Raw genomic sequence first — 14349 nt, forward strand, 5'->3', positions numbered from 1 at the left:
TTAGAAATTAAGACATAATATGAGCTTCTTACAGACGTAAACCGAAGTAATTCGTCCATGATACAGATAAAGATAACAGAAAATAATACTGGATCCACTAATATCATCTCTCTCCAGTGAGGCACAAAAAACACAACAGTTAAGCTACACCAGATTGCACATTATGCTACGCACAATAACTCCATTCTGTACTTATGACGTCGGGGCTTATCGTCATAGAGGCGGTACGTACACGTACGAATAACTTTCCCTTTAGAGATGTTCAAAGCGACCAACTAGTATTTGGAAGTTCTTTACCACTCGCTGGATCATAATTTGTTGAACGCTACACAACACACCTGCATGCACCACTGCCGAAGTGGCAGGCACGGGAGCTATTAGGTCGTGTACATCTATGGCACACGCCCGGGTTCCCGGGTTCGATTCCCGGTGGGGTCAGGGATTTTCTCTGCCTCGTGATGACTGGGTGTTGTGTGAGGTCCTTAGGTTAGTTAGGTTTAAGTAGTTATAAGTTCTAGGGGACTGATAGATGTTAAGTCCCATAGTGCTCAGAGCCATTTGAACCATCTATGGCAGGAGTACTATAAACTTTTTTCTTTAAGGGGAGGGTTATTACTTTTGGTACAAAAATCGATTTTTTTAAATCGACTTTTTTTAAATTGTGTTTTTGGATCCATAAAAGTGTTTAGAATCCACCCCTGAAACGGTTTTTCCGAATAAGGAACGGAAATGTGGTTGAACAAAAAACGCACCTGCCTGAAATCGGCCTTTTTCACGTACCAGTTTTTTTTTTTTTCTTTCGGAGGACGAGTTACTGAACCTGTGCTTGGGAGGAAACACACAAAATTAAAATGAAAGTTTGAACGCGTGTGCTTGGAATTTAGCCCCCAAGGATTTCCATTCTGGTGCGAAGACTGTGGAGATTGTAACTTTCCTGGCAGTGAGCAGCTTCAGCGAAAAGTATTCAGCAATTCTGAAGACAATGACAACGATGCACGTCACCCTGGGACTCTATTCGACGCAGTTCGCCAAGCATTCAGACGACAACATGTTCCAAGCGGCCGAAATCCGACCGGCCGTACGAGCGGCTCTGGAGCAGGACAGGATGGCCCAGATCGAGCAGAACGCCCTCTGCGAGGAAGAGGAAGCGACTAGTTTATGGACCAGGAATAGCAGATTGAACGTACGTAGTATAATGTTGCATTTATATGTAGTCAAAACTTCAAACGCCTTTTTCTCGAAATGACGTTTCCTTTATCGCGCGGTATGGAAACTACAAACCTGCTAATTCGATTGGCATGATTCTTTGTTTCCGACGAAGCTAACTAAATTGTCTAGGAGTTGTACCACTTTATTCCGATCCATCAACTATAAATATTCTTACTTGGCCGACGAAGTCGAAAAATCTATGGAAAAAAGCCCTATTTCTCTTCAAATGGCCGCCATTTTGTTTCCTATGGTCCAAATAACTTAAGCGAGGTACAACATCAAAGAATCTTACATACGTCGCTAAAGTCAACTCAATTATGATTTCAGACGAGCCGGCTGACCTGTAACATACCGCGCGTGGAGGCTAACATCGAAATTTTGTTTCGTTCCTACGGCACTTCCGCCATCACTCTTCGACGTTTCCGGTCGACAAAATTCCAGTTTGTAGAGGAAATATCAATAAACATTTTGAGAAAATTTGACATTGGTATCTATAACACACCCCGAGAAAAAATTCTCAAAGAACATGCTTTTTTTCGGGCCAAAGATAGTAAGACTCCCCTTAAATGTCTCCGCATGTAAAAATTTAGTGGATTAAGATCCGTGGAACGTGGAGCCCAGAACATTTGACCTGGAAGATTCAAATTGTTACGCACATTCATTCCAAAGTATGACGATGCACCATCATACTGAAAACACAGCTGTTGCCGAGCACCAAGTTAGAAGCTTTCTAATGCGTCAAGCAAAGTATTGAAAAGAACGTACAATATAGGGCGCCTTAAACTTTTCCGTCAATAGGGAAGGGTGCCAAAGCACTCCTCTCACGATACCATCCCACGGATTTATTCTAAAGCGTGACTGGGAGACACGTTCATGTGTTACACGTACGTTGCGTTCCGAGCGATAATGACTGTTGAAGCGGTTGAAAACATCTTAATGAGTGACGCTAGATTCTTCCCTCCATATCAAGTTATTTATAAAATGTTCGGTATCTTCCACTTGACACGAAAGCCAGTCACAAAACTGCACCTCGAATTCAGTCTTCTCGCCGGTGGTGTTGAGTTAACGCGTAATGATAATGGATGCAGTTCTTCGTCGTGAAACTAACTGCTAGTCTTTGAGATATATGGAGCTCGGGTACTTCGCCGAGGTGACTGGATTATGTCTAGTGCTTGGACAGCATCCGTCCACTATACACACATCAACAAAAGTTTTGCATCATCTCGGTTACGCAAGTTCCGGAACCTGTACAGAAAATTGGAACAGAGATCAACATAAACATCAATCCAGCCCTTTTTATTGCTCATGAAAACTACACATTCCATGTTGTACCACCTTACAGAGAGATCTTCAGAGGTGGTGATCCAGTTTTCTGTACACACGGGTACCTCTAATACCCAGTAGCACGTCCTCTTGCATTGGTGCATGCCTGTATTCGTCGTGGCATACTATCCACAAGGTCATCAAGGCACTGTTGGTCCACATTGTCCCGCTCCTCAAAGGCGATTCGGAGTAGATACCACAGAGGGGTTAGAGGTTCACGTCGTCCATTAACAGCCCTTTTCAATCTATCCCAGGCATGTTCGATAGCGTTCATGTTTGGAGAACATGCTAGGCACTCTAGTAGAGGGATGTCGTTGTTCTGAAGGAAGTTCACAATATGTACACGATGGTGGAGCGAATTGTCGTCCATGAAGACGAATGCCTCACCCATATGCTCCCGACATGGTTGCACTATCGGTCGGAGGATGGCATTCACGTATCGTACAGCCGTTACGGTGCCTTCCATGACCACCAGCGCGTACGTCGGCCCCACATAATGCCACCCCAAATCAGAACGGAACCTTCACCTTGCAGCACTCGCTGAACAGTGTGTCTAAGGCGTTCAACCTGACCACGTCGCCTCCAAACACGTCTCCAACGATTCTCTGGTTGAAGGCATATGATACACTGACCGGTGGAGAGAACGTGATGCGATTCCAATCCTGAGCCCTCCATTCGGCATGTTGTTGGGTCCTTCTGTACCGCTATGCATGGTGTCGTGGTTGCAATGCTGGACCTCGCCATGGACGTTGGGAGTGAAGTTGCGCATAATGCAGCCTATTGCACACAATTTTAGTCGTAACACGACGTCCTGTGGCTCGACGAAAAGCATTATTAAACATGGTGGCTTTGCTGTCAGGGTTCCTCTTAGCCATAATCCGTAGGTAGCGGTATTCCACTGCTGTAGGGCGGCCTGAGCGAGGCATGTCATCGATCGTTCCGGTCTCTTTGTATCTCCTCCATGTCCGAACAACATCGCTTTGGTTCACTCCAAGACACCTGGACACTTCCCTTGTTGAGAGCCCTTCCTGGCACAAGGTAACAATGCGGACGTGACCGAACCGCGGTATTGACCGTCTAGGCATGGTTGAACTACAGACAACACGAACCATGTATCTCCTTCCCAGTGGAATGACTGGAACTGACCGGCTGTTGGACCACCTCCGTCTAATAGGCGGTGCTCATGGCTGGTTGTTTAAATCTTTGAGAGAATTTAGTGACACCTCTGAACAGTCAGAGGGACTGTGTCTGTGATATAATATCCACAGTCAATGTTTATCTTCAAGAGTTCTGGGAACTGGGGTGTTTATATGGATGAAGATATCCCGAAGGTGTTACTCCAGGCTACGAAAACCATTCTTCTCTGGATTTCGCCTTTAAGGGTACCATGCAACATACGCACGAGCAGCAGCAGCTGCTTCGTTATAGAACACAAGCAGCTACAAAAGCATATCGACGTATTCATCGTAGGTCTGACGTCCCCACAATTTTCTCAGTGAACTACCACGGCTGGTACGGTGGTACGGCGTGGTACACGCTACTCTGTACATTCTGGTGAGCTACACGATGTGATAGTGTTGCCAGCTTCTCGTTTTCATACATGTTTTAAAAATGCACCCAATCTGATTTTGCCATTTCATACATGTTTTCAAAATGCACCCAATCTGATTTTGCCATTTCATACAAGTTTTCAAAATGCACCCAATCTGATTTTGCCAGGTAAACTGTTGTCTTCAATGTGGATGAGAAATCGCATATCGACCTCCGAGTGCCCAAATTTTTCTTCACGCTGTATGGAGGTGCACGTCATGAACGGGCAGAATATCATAGAAACAATGTACTAGATACCTGTTTCCACTCACTGGAATGTCGTATTGCAACATTTTCTGGGGTAACTGCTCATTGAGGTATAAAATTGTTTCTTGCCCAGATGCCTGTAATAAGGGGAAACCGTGGCGTCCCCTAAGAACCTCTTGTTGACATATCTTTAAACAGTTTGTCATACTGGTAACATCCCTACTGTACATTTACCCACTCATAAAATTCGATGTCAACAACCAGTCACAGTTTGAGTATTACAGTAACATTTATCATCATAACGCTAGAAGGAGAAATGATATACGCTATCAACCAGAGAGCCTATCGAGACCTACAGATGTAACAGCTGGGACTCTACTGGAAAAAATAAAAAAATCAGAGTCATAGAAGTGAACTATCTCAGGAGATTGTGTAGGATATCTCGGCGACACCACGTAAGATATACAATTAGGAAAATGACATAGACTCAAGAAAGCATCACAAATAGAAAGGCAGCTCGCCTAGAATGGTCATAGAAAACGAGTGACAGGTGCAAAATGTGACCTTGAGGTACCATCCGCGGGGAACAAAGTGGAGAGGGACGCCAGAGGCTGCCTGGTTAGAGGGGATAAAGGAGGCCACAAAAGAGAAGAAAAATAAAAGAAGGCGACGAAGCATGCCCAGATGGAAACCGTTTTCTTCACTTATGTGGGATACGGCGGCAGCTGTAAGAATCGCGCAGGAAGAAGATCACACATTTATCCATCACACAGCCTACAGAAAGGACTTTGGCCTTCGCCGTAAAAATGTTTGACCAACTACCCAGGTCAAAATGGTTCAAATGGCTCTGAGCACTATGGGACTTAAAATCTATGGTCATCAGTCCCCTAGGACTTAGAACTACTTAAACCTAAGGAACCTAAGGACATCACACAACACCCAGTCATCACGAGGCAGAGAAAATCCCTGACCCCGCCGGGTATCGAACCCGGGAACCCGGGCGCGGGAAGCGAGAACTACCCAGTGATATAACAGTTGAATCAATAACAAAATTAGCTTTAGACCCAAACTAAAATCATATTTGCATGACAATGCCTTATATTTCAGAAGTAGTAGTATGAATGTGTGTGTACGTAAGAGTGTCACTGAACATAGGGAAGAGTCTATCATTGTAAGCATGTTTTCCTTTTCCCTGTCATTGAATGACTGACTAGCCGTGTTCCAGGCCCATGACGTTGTTTCATAACGATATTTACTGAACAATTCAGCGTACGGCCAGGATAACTGTCCCATATCCAAGACTATTCAAAATTCCTATTACAGACTTCTAGAGGTTGTAGGTGAAGTTTTGATGAGGAGCGTCTGTACGTAAATGTACCGTTTGAGCAGAAAGTAAATCTGAAGATCGGATCATTTTCAAATCTCTCACTTCACGGTACGCGGACAAGTTGAGAATAGGGCCCATGTTGCAGTTATTACATCCGTTAATATCTTAGCACCAATACAACAATCGGAGCCAGAAATTAGTATGTTAGAAACTAGGACGTGCACCAGAGTCACACTACACCCTCGACTTTGAAGGGGACGTCCTTCGTCACATCGAACCTGAGGACACGTACTCAAGACACTGCCTATGCCGTACACTCGTACAGCACTCAGGTCAGAGCGCATTGTCTCCTGTGTGAGCGTACCGTGAAGCCGGAGATCTGAAGTTATCCGATCCTTAAACTTATTTTACATCCAAACGGTACATTTCTGAACAAGAGTTCCTCATCAAAACTTCATCTACTAAGTCCCCTCCAAAACCCCTCGAAGCAGGCACAGTGGGCATGATTTCGTGTGCCTGTCTGAGAGTTTGGCGCACACCACGGACTGCAGCAGCCACAAATTTATACAAATTAGAAATTTACTATCTCTGTCAAAGAATCCTGGAGGTGAGACATTTCCACAGTATTGCACTAGAAATTCAGACACCTCTTGTTGAAGCAACAAAGTCATTTTTGGTGAGGTTTCACACTTAACATATCACTGTGAAGTGGAAACACGAGGGAACAATCACAACTAAAAAAATGGCTCTGAGCACTATGGGACTCAACTGCTGTGGTCATAAGTCCCCTAGAACTTAGAACTACTTAAACCTAACTAACCTAAGGACATCACACACATCCATGCCCGAGGCAGGATTCAAACCTGCGACCGTAGCGGTCGTGCGGTTCCAGACTAGCGCCTTTAACCGCTCGGCCACTCCGGCCGGCAACCACAACTAAATCAAGGCCAGAGTGACCTTGTAATTGCGGACAGAGACCATCGACCAATGCGGGGGATGGTTGAAAAATGTCGCATGGAACTAGTGGGAGGTGTCACTATTGATTTTTAAAAGTACTACCAGCAGCCCAGCTAGCTCAACGAGTGTGCGAAGGGAGCTAAGAAGAATGGGGTACGACGGTAGAGCAACTACGCTGCAGAGTGAAAATTCGCTCTGGAAATGGTAGAGCAGCTCATCATAAGACACACATTCTAGTAATCAGTCCAAAGCGACGCTTGCATTTGTGCAGTGTGCGTCACCACTGAACATGGGGTGACTGGAAACGAGTGACTTGGAGTGCTGAATGAAGCTACACTCTGTGGCAATCCTATGGTAGAGCTTGGGTTTAGTGAATGCCAGAAGAAAGCAACCTGCCATCATGTGAGCTGCCAGCAGTGAAGTAGGGAGGAACTGATTTTATAGTATGAGGCTGTTTCTCGTGGTAAGGATACGAACACATTTTAAAGCGTTGAGCACTTCGTACATAGAGGAACAGTTTGGATACGTTGACTGTATCAGCGTGAAGCAGCATCCGTGAGGGAGTGGATGTGGACACAAGCATTCCAGAAGTGGATGTGCCTGCCCAATGCTCCGTATGTCTCCTTCATTCTAGGTCCCGCCTTCTCTGGTATCATCTCTTGAGGAAGAATGCACTGCCATTCGTCCACAGACGTTGAGACACCTCACTGCAAGCGGCCCCAGCAGAAACCATGACAGCATAAAGGCGAAAGTTGTACACATCCCATACCAACGAACGTTAACAGTTACCAGGATACTTTTGATGAATTAGGTACAGATATGCAAATAGCAGCGATGTCACTTAATAAGTACTTCTTCATTTTCGTGAATTACATTTCGAACCTTTTTAGGCTCATCTTCATATAAGGCTTGCGGAACAACATATGCTGGACGTTGACCTGTTATAAGTGTACTGTGTTTGATAAAATAATAATATGTCTTCTTGCAACTGAAACTGTAATTGGTTTACAACTGTTTCAACACGGCAATGCGTTAAGACCGCCATTTTCAACCGGTCCATTTACGTGATGGAAGCGAAGCAGGTTTGTAGGAAAATAACTTCTCCTAGTAATTAACTTTTTGCACGACTGAAGGGGTCTTACTTTTGGACAACGCCTCGTGCACTGGATGTGCTTTACAGTTCTTAAATACCCTAACCTAGTCTCACTGCAGATGGTAAGCTGTCTGATCCACGTAAGGACGCTTGCATTGTGGAAACTAGAAAACTTGCCTGTGTTGCTCACGTGGTATGTATTTATTCTGATATTCTAATTTTCTAATATTCTAATATTCGATCTCACTTTTGTCAGATTTTTAAGAAATCTTTGAAATGGTTATGTTCAAGCGTCTACTTAAGCACCTTAGTGAAAATAACATACTGTAAAAGTCACAGTTTGGGTTTCTTAAGGGTTCTGATATTGAGAAGGCTATTTACACTTACAGTGGAAATGTCCTTAATTCATTAGACAACAAATTAAAGGCTACTGGCATATTCTGCGACCTGTCAAAGGCTTTTGACTGTGTGAATCACTGCATTCTTTTCAGTATATTCAAATTTTATGGCATCACTGGAAATGCTACAAAGTGGTTTCAGTCATATCTTACTAACAGAAAACAGTCCGCCCCGGTAGCTGAGTGGGCAGAGTGACAAAATGTCAATCCTAATGCCCCGGGTTTGATTCCTGGCTGGGTTGGAGATTTTCTCCGCTCAGGGACTGGGTGTTGTGTTGTCCTAATCATCATCATTTCATCCCAATCGACGCGCAAGTCGCTGAAGTGGCGTCAAATCGGAAGACTTGCACCCGGCGAACGGTCTACCCGCCGGGAGGCCCTAGTCACACGACATTTATTTTTTTAATAGAAAACAAAGGGTGTCGTAACGTAACGCTGTCGTTCCACACTAATTCCACTACTTTTTCCTTTGGATATTAATGAACTGTCATCAGTAACATTACCAGACGCCAAGTTTGTCATATTTGCAGGTGATACAAACATTGCAATAAATAGTAAATCAAATATAAATTTAGAAATGGCAGCTAATCAAATTATTACTGACATTAATAAGAGGTTCATAGCCAATTCACTGTCGTTAAACTTTGAAAAGACCCACTATATGCAGTTCAGAACTTCCAAGAGATTTCCTTCTAGTGTGTGTTTAAAATATGATGCCATGGAAATAGGAGAAGTTGAGAGTGTAAAATTCTTGGCACTACAACTTGACAATAAATTCAGTTGGGAGCGACATACTAACGAACTACTAAGGCTCCTAAACAAGTCTGTGTTTGCAATGCGAATAGGAGACATAAATATAAAAAAGTGACATATTTTGCCTATTTTCACTCCATTATGTCATATGGTATCGTACTTTGGGGTAACTCCACAAACCGAGAAAAAATGTTTAGAGTACAGAAGCATATAATAAGAGTAATGTGTAGTGTAAATCCAAGAACAGCATGTCGAAACCTATTCAAAGAATTTTGCATACTAACCACAGCTTCACAGTATATTTATTCCTTAATGAAGTTTGTTGTAAATAATACACCCCTTTGTCCAACCAACTGCTCAGTACTCAGTATCAATACTAGGAATAAGAACAATATACATAAATATTTAAAATCACTTGCTCTTGCCCAGAAAGGAGTCCCAAGTATTGAACAACGCATATTTTGAATAAGTTACCAGCAACCATTAAGATGTTAGTTTCAGACGAGGCACAATTTAAACATAATTTAAAAGAATTTTTGGTGGCCAACTCCTTCTGTTCCACCCATCAATTTCTCAACAATGACCATTTTAATGAAAATTTATAATACTTTAATTTTTGAAAATACTTGGTTGTAGTAATCAAGTAACTAGGTACTGTGTGAATGATGGATTTAATGAAAGCAGGTGTAAGTATTAAACCTGTAAATATTAGAAGTTTGATTGTAATTCATGTACATATTTTTACTGTCTATTGACTTAGGAACATTAAAATTAATGAAACTCAAGTTTTTCTAATTACATTTTCGTAATGTGTTTATCTGACATGTTCCACACCCAGGAGGATCCCCTCTTTTGTGGGCCTATGGAATGAATAATTAATCTAATCTAATCTAATCTATTTGTATATCTCCCACTTCCCCCCCCCCCCCTCTGTCCACCTCCCCCTCCCTTTACTTGCTGACTATCTCCTACTCCACTCCTCCATCTGTCCATGTCCTTATTCTCCCTTTCCGTCTGTCCATTTCCCTCTTTTCTCTACAAAAATTATCACCTCCACCCGAATAGGAGGTTGCTGTTCTTACTCCCAAAGTATTTCTTTCCAGACAAAAAGTAATGCGTGTTCAAAGTTTGACTGAAATCAATCCAAAGGTTTCGAAGGAGCGTTTTAGCGGTGGATTTGTCCGCGTAGTCACGTGTTACATTTATTTCAAATCTAACACATTTCATTCTTATTTGTGCACATATTTCACCTGTATCTCTTGCGAATTTCGTCTTGCACATTCCTTTTCTCGTAGTTCAGTGTTTATGACGACATATCCCCTCAAGTGTGTGTTACACTGATATATGATTGTGCAGGTGCATCCAGTTGTGTATGTGGACACTATCTGTTACATGTTAATAGTAAAGAAGTAATAAATTAACACGTCATGCATGAGGCGGCAGTGTTACTGCATGAACAGCAAAAATGTAGTAAGCGAGAAATATGTTTTCCTCTCATGATTTTCGGGGATTGTTAGCAAGAAAAAATCTCTTAAGGCTTTGAAATTACGTGGAAAGTTAGTCGGAAGCCAGTAAGAACACTCATTCCCAAATAGTGCATGAACTTAATCTAGCTATTTGTGCTTCGTGAACTACTGTCTTTTTCGCCCCCACTTCATCTACTTTGCCAGGGAGGTGGTTCTTTCCATTATTGTTGGTTGTGGTCTTCAGTCCAGGGCTGGTTTGATGCAGCTCTCCACGCTATCCTGTGCAAGCCTCTTCATCTCCGAGTAAGTACTGCAACACACATCTTTCTGAATCTGCTTAGTGTATTCATCCCTACGTTTCCCTCTACGTATTTCACCCTCCACGCTGCCCTCCAATACTACGTTGGTGATCCCTTGATGCCTCAGGACGTATCCTACCAACCGATTCCACCTTTTATTCACGTTGTACCACAAATTCCTCTTCTTCCCAATTCTACTCACTACCTCCTCATAAGTTAAGCGATCTACCCATCTAATCTTCAGCATTCTTCTGTAGCAACACGTTTCGAAAGCTTCTATTCTTTTCCGGTCTAAAGTATTTATCGTCCATGTTTCACTTCCACTCATGGCTATACCCCACACAAGTATATTCAGAAACGACTTCCTGACACTTAACTCTATACTCGATGCTAACAAATTTCTCTTCTTCTTTCCTTGCCATTGCCAGTCTACGTTTTATATCCTGTCTACTTCGACCATCATCAGCTATTTTGCTTCCCAAGTAGCAAAATTCATCTACTACCTTAAGTGTCTCATTTCCTAATCTAATTCCCTCAGCATCACCTGATTTAATTCGACTACATTCCATTACCATCGTCTTGCTTTTTTTGATGTTCATCTTATATCCTCCTTCAAGGCGCTGTCCATTACGTTCAACTGCTATTCCATGTTGTTTGCTGTCTCCGACAGCATTACAATGTCATAGGCAAGCCCCGAAGTCTTAGTTCTTCACCATGGATTTTCATTCCAACTCCAAATTTTTCTTTTGTTTCCTTTACTGCTTGCTCAATATACAGGTTGAATGACATCGGGGATAGGCTACTACCCTGCCTCACTACCTTCACAACCACTGCTCCCCTTTCATGCCCCTCGACTGTTACAACTGCCCTGTGGTTTCTGTACAAATTGTAAATAGGCTTTCGCTTCCTGTGTTTGACCCCCGCCACCTTCAGAATTTGAAAGAGAGTATTCCAATCAACATTGTCAAAAGCTTAAAGGTATAAAAATGCTAGAAATGCAGGTTTGCCGTTCGTTAATCTATCTTCCGTATCTCGTGAACCAAGTTTGTTTGTACACGGTCAAGTGGTTTCGGAGGAGATGTGGATCATACATACATAAATTCATATTTTTTTACGAATGCCACTCTAGTGCTGCTTACCGATGACGGTGAGGTTGACCCTGGAGTTGCGGGTCTGGGCGACGCGGAAGTCGACGCGGCAGCGGTAGACGGCGGCGTCGGAGGCGAGCGCGCGCCGGATGAGCAGTTCTGCGGGTCTCCGGTCGGCCCAGAAGTGCGCGCGGCCGTCCAGCACCTCCTGGTCCGACCACCGCTGCAGCTGCCCGCCGCGCGCGTCCATGCTGCAACACGCGGATGGTACGCTAGCTGGGGCCGTCTCCCACAAATACACTCATGATTTGAAACTTCCTTGCAGATTAAAACAGTGTGCCGGACCGAGACTCGAACTCAGGACCTTTTCCTTTCGCGGGCAAATGCTCTACCAACTGAGCTACCCAAGCACGACAAACGACCCGTCCTCACAGCTTCATTTCTGCCAGTACCTCGTCTCCTACCTTACAAGCACTTCTGTGAAGTTATTAAGGTAGGAGACGAAATGAACCTGTGAGGACGTGTCGTGAGTCGTGCTTGGGTAGCTCAGTTGGTAGAGCACTTGCCCGCGAAAGGCAAAGGCCTCGAGCTCGAGTCTCGGTACGGCACACAGTTTTAATCTGCCAGGAAGTTTCACATCAGCGCACCCTCCGCTGCAGAGTGAAAATCTCATTCTGGTTCAAATGGCTCTGAGCACTATGGGACTTAACATCTATGGTCATCAGTCCCCTAGAACTTAGAACTACTTAAACCTAACTAACCTAAGGACAACACACAACACCCAGTCATCACGAGGCAGAGAAAATCTCTGACCCCGCCGGGAATCGAACCCGGGAACCCGGGCGTGGGAAGCGAGAACGCTACCGCACGACCACGAGCTGCGGACAAAATCTCATTCTGGACACACATGGTTTATAAGAATGCCGATACAAAGGCTATTAATAAAGTTAAATGTAATACAGTCGAACATGTCAGGACACATGCCAACTGAATCGCCACATGTTAAAAGAGCTTTAGTCATTCCAAGCAAGTTTAGTAAAACCTGATTGAAAAAAGCATCATTAAATATAACATATATGTGAAAATCATAATTAGTTCCAATACGTGAAAAAAAATAAAAACATTCGCAGGTAAAAAATTTAAACTATGATGACTGAGGTCCTCTTAGCAAACTTCGGGACTTCCTAAATTACTTACTGTTTTTTCCCTTTATAAATGTGTTCACAGTCGTTTTAATTCCACCCACAAATTCAAGCCCTCCTTCACGACATGGGACACGGGCAACGGCCTATGACACTGCTAGAAAGGAAGGGCTATGACAAGATATGAATAGACGGGAACCGCAACTCAGAATCAGAACTATGTACAACAAATACCTGAACTGTGTTATATTGGACGACAAAAAAATCAGAATCGTGTACAACGGGTTCGGCAGGGAAGTGTGCCGTAACCATTGCTTTTTAATATACAGGCAACAACATAAGAAAAGTTCACTAACGTTCAGCAGCACAGGATAGGAAAATGGTAGCATATGCAGATGGTGTTCTGAGTTCGGAAGAAACTGAGCAGAATTTTCAACAACTAAACACCTGGCAGAGAGTAATTCAAGAAACAGGCATTCAAATAAGCTTAATAAAAACTGATGTAATCAAAAGAGGAAGCATGTTACTAGCAATGAAAAAGTTGTTAAAGAAATTGATATTTTCAGATATCTAGGGATTAAATTAACGAAGAAAGGAAACACAAGAATGAAAATTCGTAGAGAATAGAAAACTGTTCGAAATTCTTATTATTGTCTTTCGGACGTAATTAGAAATTGTAAAATACTTGCCAAAGCAAAGATCATGACGTACAAGTCGTGTTACATTCCACTTATGACCTATAGATCAGAATGCCGGACTTGGACAAAGAAGGAGCTGAGCGGAATACAAGCAACAGACATGCGCCTTCTGCGAGCGATCCTCGACAAGACGAGAAGGGTAAGGAATGAAATAATACGAAAATTCCTAACAATTAAGCCTCTAAAAAAATTACGGAGAGTAATAGGCTTAAACGGTTTGGCCACGTAAAATAGTGTGACTAGACAGACTATCGAGAAGAGCTCTAGAATGAACATAATCCGTATGAAGATCGCCTGGAAGACGACGCAGAAGATGGAGATACCAGGTGAAGGATTATCTGAACCAAGGAGGACTGCAATGGGAGGATAAGCTAAATGGTAGAAAAGAGAATGTTGGAAGAAGCCCTGTGACCAACTTGCATAAGCAAAACCTGCAATGGAAGAGCCGGCCGGAGTGGCCAAGCGGTTCTAGGCGCTACAGTCTGGAACCGCGCGACCGCTACGGTCGCAGGTTCGAATCCTGCCTCGGGCATGGATGTGTGTGATGTCCTTAGGTTAGTTAGGTTTAAGTAGTTCTAAGTTCTAGGGGACTGATGACCTCAGAAGTTAAGTCCCGTAGTGCTCAGAGCCAAGTTTGCAATGGAAGAATATGCTAAAGTTTAGAAAAGAGAATCTTGGAAGAAGTTCTGTGAACAACTTGCATAAGCAAACGAGTAGCTTTAAAAATAACCAAAAATTACGAATGTGTTACAAAAAAGTAATGTGATGTTGTATGTAAAATATAATAAACGAATTATAT

The 14349-nt window shown here is 43.2% G+C and overlaps 1 protein-coding gene across 1 annotated transcript in view; it reads right to left on the bottom strand.

The window, feature by feature from the left end:
• LOC126260711 (hemicentin-1-like) overlaps positions 1–14349 on the bottom strand; it is a 768668-nt gene that overhangs the window by 282397 nt on the left and 471922 nt on the right. Inside the window, exon 3 of the mRNA XM_049958048.1 lies at positions 11762–11961. Within this exon, the coding sequence (XP_049814005.1) occupies positions 11762–11961 (200 nt within the window). The remainder of the gene's footprint in view (positions 1–11761; positions 11962–14349) is intronic.

Source organism: Schistocerca nitens, chromosome 5 (genome assembly GCF_023898315.1).
Source record: "Schistocerca nitens isolate TAMUIC-IGC-003100 chromosome 5, iqSchNite1.1, whole genome shotgun sequence".
In the NCBI taxonomy this organism is placed as follows: Eukaryota; Metazoa; Arthropoda; class Insecta; order Orthoptera; family Acrididae; genus Schistocerca; species Schistocerca nitens.